Consider the following 6829-nt stretch of genomic DNA (forward strand, 5'->3'; position numbering starts at 1 on the left):
AACAAAAAAGCACTTTCTGGAATACTTAATAGAGAATCCTTACATAGAAGGAAAAATAAACATTTTAAATCATTATTCTCATGCTAAATATGTAATGGAGAAAGTAGATGAAAGGAAATGAGTTGAAATTTGTTGAAATGTCAGTTAATCTTCCCTTCTTTGGAACACACAGATCTCTATGCCACCTTTCCACTGATGTGCACACATCGGAATACATTTTGATTTTTTTCTAACAAAAACCAGAGCAATAATTGGAGTCTGGACTATAGTGGGAAAGATAGAGGATGACTCTTTTGGGCTGAAACCTCCTGTCTGTGTACATTTTAGCAAACTAGTACAATGAGACAGGGCCTAGCAAATCATCCTCAATTCTTTTTTTCTCCTCTCGATCACTAGTTCAAAGAAATGCATGAAGATATTTATGAAGTTCATAATATCATGATGAGTTATCCCATCATTCTATACATAGTCACTCATATATGTGAGGCATCGCTTGAGGTGCTAGGGACAGAGCAGTGAATAAAACAAAGTCCTTGTTATTTTCAAACACTATATTCCAGTGGCATTGGTAAACAATTCCATCTAGAGATACTTAAGGTTCCTCCCTGTATTCCCCATAGATGGGTTCTTACAATTTTGTGGGAGAAAGCCTTCCAGGCAATGGCTGGGCTCTGAGACCCTGGGAAAGCACCCCTATGCCTGATGTACACTAAGTAACATGTCCTCAGCACAGCGTCCTTTCTGGCCTTCCTGACCTTATTTTGCTGAGACCACTGGTGGGGCTGGTACGATTGAAGCAGATTATGACACAAGTAGTATATAGCCAAGGGTGTTTTTTGTTTGATCTTTGTTTATAAAAAAAAGCTTAAAAATAAACTAAATTCTGTCCTCATCCTTGCCCATTTCTGTTCTAAGCCAACCCTCTCTGTTGCTTTTGGCATGGGATTAACAAGGCTAAACTTGCAATGTCTGATCTCCACCTCAGTTAACTTTAGGCAGAGCAAATTCAATGTCATGTCTTAACACTATACCCATGGTTGGCTATCATCTTGCATGTTTCTGTTTTTAACATGAAGACAAGTTAAAGTTTGCAATTGAGCAATTTTAACTCTTGCTGGAAAACCTAAGTGGCAACTCTACCTATGTGCTTTTTACAAAAGGCAACATACAACTTATTACTTATATGTCATGTTTACATTATTACCATGAAAACTGTGATACCTCATTGTTACAGCAGGCTGATTACATGTGTATGTTCACCACTAGCTTACAAGCTCCTACAGGCCATGGGGGCAGACCCTTACTTTATTCTGGTTCACCCAAGTGCCAAGCACAGTCCCAGACACAGTAACAGTAGTTACTGAACCACTGAACCATTGTTATTTGTCACGTTGACAAATATTAATGAGGGACAAGGGAAGTTGTACTAATTACAATAGAAATTCTAAGATAATATTGAAAACCTCTTCGTAGTCATGTCACCAATCATGATACAAGTTTTTAAAAGAGCAGTGAACAAGTAGAAAGACGATTAATTCAAACTCTTTCTTTGTTCTGTTACATGTTCCAGTAGAAGTGTACCTGGATACTCGTGATTCAGATGTGTCTTCACAAAAGTTACTCTTTTGAGTAAAGCTATTAAATTTTCCTAATTCCAAACTAATTTTAGTTGCTACACCTACTTTAAAAGTCAGATTTAGAATGGGCAAAATCTGTTATTTTAAAGTGGGGCAGTGACAAAAACTTTCTTTTTAAATCTCAGTGGAAAACATACCTATGATCTCTCATGAAGAAAAACGTCATTAAATCTTAAACCTACAGTGGAAAGATAACTCGTAACATCTCAATGAACTGTCCACAGCCAGAATAAAAAGTTGCAATGTACAAAACCACCATCACAGCTGAGAAAGGATGGGAGCGCTGGTTCTGAATTGTAATCAACAAGTCACATACTTAACTGAAAGTCTCCTCCCTCTAAAGCCAGAGCCCAGGTCATCAGCAGAACTCCAAAGTTCATCTGATTTGTGATTCTTGGGGGATTAAAAATGATCTTTCTCTCAAAGGTCTGATGGATCAAAATTACAGTGTCTCTAGAAATTTTCTTTCAATTATAGTTTGAAGAGTTGAGGTCATATTTATGCAAAACCAGCATAAGTAAAAAATTAAAGGAAAACTTAAGTACCACTTCCAAAGTCTTAAAAATCAGAAACAAAATGAAAGCTCAAAAATTTTTTTGCAAAAAGTTCCTCCTTTCCTGCAACTAATTGGATGAAATGAGAGTAAAATGCAGTTACATGATTAAAAACTATTTGGAACCAATTTAACTAGACTTTTCAATCATTTGGATCAGTTTTTACTTTTGCTTATTTTTGTACGAGTAATATTTATGCTATTTTAAATACAATCTAACTCTTCTAGAATCCTACTTCTGTGTAACAGCCTTGACAATTTAGCACAAAAGTTTAACAAGTGTGGTGCTGTAAAGAATAGCAGAGTAAGGAACATTTTCTAAAACAGAGGCTTTAACTTCCTAAATTAAGAGATAGGAGAAAGCCTCATTATATAATTTTAAAAAAAGAAAACCATCTCATATAGATATTCCTGACATATATCTGGCAAATCACACTATACATATTTTTTTTTTAAATTCCAGGATTGAATTCCATCCTGTGCAAAATAGATTAGATGACCCTAACTCCAGCTCTTCAGCTCTTTTTAGAGATACTTTATTGCAAAAGCCCACAGCAAGGGTTGTTGAAGAGCAGACATGGTCCATTTCTCAAGAGACACTGACTATGCGCAAAGTCATGAAATGAAATTCTGTAATCAGCTGACGGCCCAGCAGGAGTAGGGCTATGCAAGAGTCTTTTTCACCACATTTCCCTTCATTTGGATTTTATGCTCCAGGTCCTGGCATGCAGGCCCTAGCAAGGTGCATTCCCACCCTGCTGAAAGCCTGAGCCAGGTCTGCAGAAGCTACTGCTGGGCTCAAAAGCTCTGTTAAAAGTAGGTTTTGACTACGTTTTCGAAAAATGGGAGGCATTTTCAAGAATGTGGTGAGGAAAACATTTTAGAAGATTTCTAACCCAACTTTGGTTGTGACTAAAGGAACCGTGAGCTGAAGGGAAAGGACCACAAAGAATGTCAAATGCGGGAAGCGTTTTATAAAAGAAGACCCAGACGCTGGAGTCCCTCGTATTCCACTTTTACTTCAAAAGGCATCAGTGGACAGGGGAGGCATGAGGACTGCATAAATGAATGAAATTTTCAGTGGTTTCACTGAGCAAGTTTTTGTTTCTGTTACTAGAAAAATGTTAGTTTATTATGGTACACTTCTTCAAAGTTTAATAAAGTTCATTTTTGAAAAATTTGCCTTTATTAGGAACGTACTCAGATTGTGAGGAAATCATCATAATCAGGATGTTTGTTTTGGTAAACATGATCTATGTGTTTTGGTTGTTTTTAATTTAACTTAATTTTTTTTTCCTTTTTTTTTGCGTGGAGTGGTAGAAGTGACGATGAGAGTGGTGTGGGATGAGAAAACACAAAAAGCATGTCTGGCACACATTTATCACTGGCGGTGGCTTTTAAAGGCCAATGTTGGATTTGTGCAGTGCTTTTAACATCCTGAGATTCTAAATCTATTGTGGTTCTTTGCAGATGGGAATAATGTCATAATGAAAGAAACCAGTTGTCTTTCTCCAGAGCTATACCATGCAGTGGATGAAGGGAGAACTTTTCCTACCTTTAAGACAGATGCTATCACAAAGACAGATTCACAGTCTAGGTGTACTTCAGATCCAGAATTCAGTTTCTCTTTCAGCTCTCTGCAAGATTTTACATTGGCCGATAGTCTGAAAATGCCTTTTGTGAGGGGTCCGTTTTGATTAAGAAAGCAAAGCATATCCTATAGGGAAGCAAAGAAAAAAAAATGGCACTTTTTTGGGGCACATAAGCAATCTCTCGACTGCCAGAGGCTGGGATGTACTAGGGGAAAAGTACTGAAGGACTGGATATAGATGGACTGCTAGAAGGATTAAAGTCAATTTGTTTTTTTGGTATTTCTAAATTTCTTTTCTCTCATTTGACATCTAAACCATTTTATTTTAAACACTTGCTTTAACGGGATTGTCTTGTTTCAATGAATCAACTACTACTTTAATATCAAATTTCTTTGACTTCTTCAAGATTTCTATGAACTGATCTCCAATCTTTCTACTCTCTTCCCATTATTCTCTCATGCAAACTCTTTATGGAAATATTGTTGTTAAACTCATTCTCCACTTGCTTGTCTTTTTTAAATACATCTTCATACTTCATTCTACTCTCTGTATTTATTTCCGTCTTTTAAAATCAGTCTCAAAAAATCTCTTCTAGGAAGCTTTCTCCATTCCAGTCCATCCTGCTCAATCTATTGTTTTGTTTTCTTTCTAGCTGTATGTCCTCTGTTTTCAGTGTAGGAAAAGAACGGGTGTTGGAGACAAGCAACCCATGAAATTTAAAATCTGGTTATAGCACGTAATTACTGTGTGATCTTGCATAACTTGAGGCTTTAAAAAATGTATGAAGCAAAAATGATGGTGATGATGATAACTATCCTCTACATTTTTGATGTAAAGTAAGCAATTAAGTGGCTAGGCTAGGGTCTGGCACTTACAGACTCAAATATACCATAGTATGCCATACATCTAGTATAGTACTCGGAGGATACTGGATACTCAAAAAATATTGCTTAACAGTGATGAGTTAATATATCAGTTGGAGACAAGGCAAACTCAATGTCTTTCATCTGACCATTCTATGCAAGAAAAATAACTAAATGCCAGAGGATGTATCTTTATGTGTAAACACTTGAAATACAAATAAAACACGTGTAAGATTTTTAAAAAGCATAAGACTGAGGAGTCTCTGCTGCTAAAGTTATTCATGAGACTTTTGAAACAATGCAGAGTTCAAGAAAGAAATGCGAGAAAAGTGAGAGAAATGTGAGAGATAATGTGACTCCTTTCATCTACCAAGCAAATTTCTAATGATCTGAACAGGCTTATGTGGCTCTTTCCTGAAACCAGTAGACTAAATAATCTCTTCTTCTTATATCTTCCTTATGATTCTGCAATAGCTTAATCAGATTATTATTCTGTAAAGTGGTAATAATAAAGGTTCTCAGCAAAAGTCATGCGTGTCTGTATTTCCATTTGGGGGCAGACGTCTCTCCTTTCCTAGTCATCCTTTCCCATTGGTGTTACAGGTCAGAATGAGACTTACTGAAACAGGTTTGGGCAGATTGTCATTCTCACAAAGGCTTTGCAAGGACACTACAATGAGCTGTCCTGGCATAGGAGATGTTGGTGACAGAGGCGAGTTATCTTGATGAGTGCAAGAACCCTGACAAAAGGCCCAGTTTATGATAGATCTTCTCTTTTTAGATGTCTTCTGACCCGAATCTAAGGATAAAGTAAGATTAGAAAAACTAGTTTAATTCACTTAACCTTTATTCTACAGTTACCATTTTATAGTATGTTCATTACTATCACTTAAGAGAAAAAATAGTTGTAGAAATTCTTTGTTACTGTTAGTTCAATCTATGAAATTTCATTATAACATTTCATAAATTAAGAAAGAATCGAATAATTGGGCTATACCCCTACCCAGTATGGAACATGACTCGTCTGTTTGGCACTGAGTTTTCAAAGATGAAAGAAAGTCTCCCTTACTACACTTACTACAACTTAAAGCAAAAAGTGTTTCATACCAACATATACATTGTCCTATTTAAAAGATGAGACTAGGCACACAAGAAAGCTGAAGAGTCAGTTAGACCGCAATTAAATAGTAAGACAAAGAAAGAAGAAGGGGAGAAGTAGGAATAGAGCTATCTCTATTAAGAGGTTCTCTTGAAACAGGGAAAGCTTTATTTCCTGATGTCCCACTCTACTACTGAGAACAGAGACAGGAAGCTAATGTTCTACATTTTCCCCCTTTCTCTCCAGCTGCAAAGACTTTCATGTACCTTTTCAGTTCTCTACTTAAAAATGCATGTTTAAGGCAGCATGCATGGATGCAAACATGAGTGAGACTTATCCTTGCCATGGTGAAGTTTATAATCTAATGGGGGAGGAAGACTGGTGGTGGGGGTGGCAAGAAGGAAGTATATCAATAAACAAAATGTCATAAGGGAGGAAGAGAGTATCAAAGGCATTCAGAAGCACGATAAAGCACATCCACCCATTAAAAGAGAAGGTGTGATCCTGGAAGAGTTTACATTTGATTTAGATTTCAAATGAACAAGATTTCAATGGAGCATCCAGCACTGTGTCTTGCATTCATTTAGTAAGCACTCAGGAAATAAGTCTTGAATAACAATTGAAATAAGGAGAGATTTAGGTGGAAAAAGACAAAAAGACAACTTGAGCAAAATAGGCAGAAGGGAGAGGTCAACAGCGAATCATGATTTTGTGATATCACGGTGCTAAAACATTTTTGATGTTGTCTGTCTTGAATTTTAGCATGAAACTTGTGCACAGGATTTGATATTTTAAAAAGAGAGGCCTTAAGGTTCCATTTGGACCTCTTTGCCACCCTCCCTAACCCCAAAACATAGACAAATAACAACTATGAACTCTGGACAAAATAAGTTTTAAAAAAGCATACCTGAAGGCACTAGGGAGGGAGCAAAAGAAGGTAAATACTTGAGGTAAAAGTCTGGCACTCGGCAGATGGAAATGATATGGCACTAGGTAAGTTTCCTGTTCTTACAGCTTTTAGCTTGAGGACAGGCCCCAGGGTGGTGGGGTGACTAAAATTTGGGAGAAAACTTGCCCCTTTACTG

The 6829-nt window shown here is 36.8% G+C and overlaps 1 protein-coding gene across 1 annotated transcript in view; it reads right to left on the reverse strand.

Moving 5' to 3' along the window:
* Positions 1–6829, reverse strand: part of LOC102895624 (rho GTPase-activating protein 20-like) — a gene marked incomplete at its 5' end in the record, with an annotated part of 20465 nt that overhangs the window by 6639 nt on the left and 6997 nt on the right. Inside the window, 2 exon segments of the mRNA XM_025046655.1 lie at positions 3746–3907; positions 5266–5444. Coding sequence (XP_024902423.1) covers positions 3746–3907; positions 5266–5444 — 341 coding nt within the window.

This window comes from Pteropus alecto, unplaced genomic scaffold, assembly GCF_000325575.1.
Source record: "Pteropus alecto unplaced genomic scaffold, ASM32557v1 scaffold1730, whole genome shotgun sequence".
Classification (NCBI taxonomy): domain Eukaryota; kingdom Metazoa; phylum Chordata; class Mammalia; order Chiroptera; family Pteropodidae; genus Pteropus; species Pteropus alecto.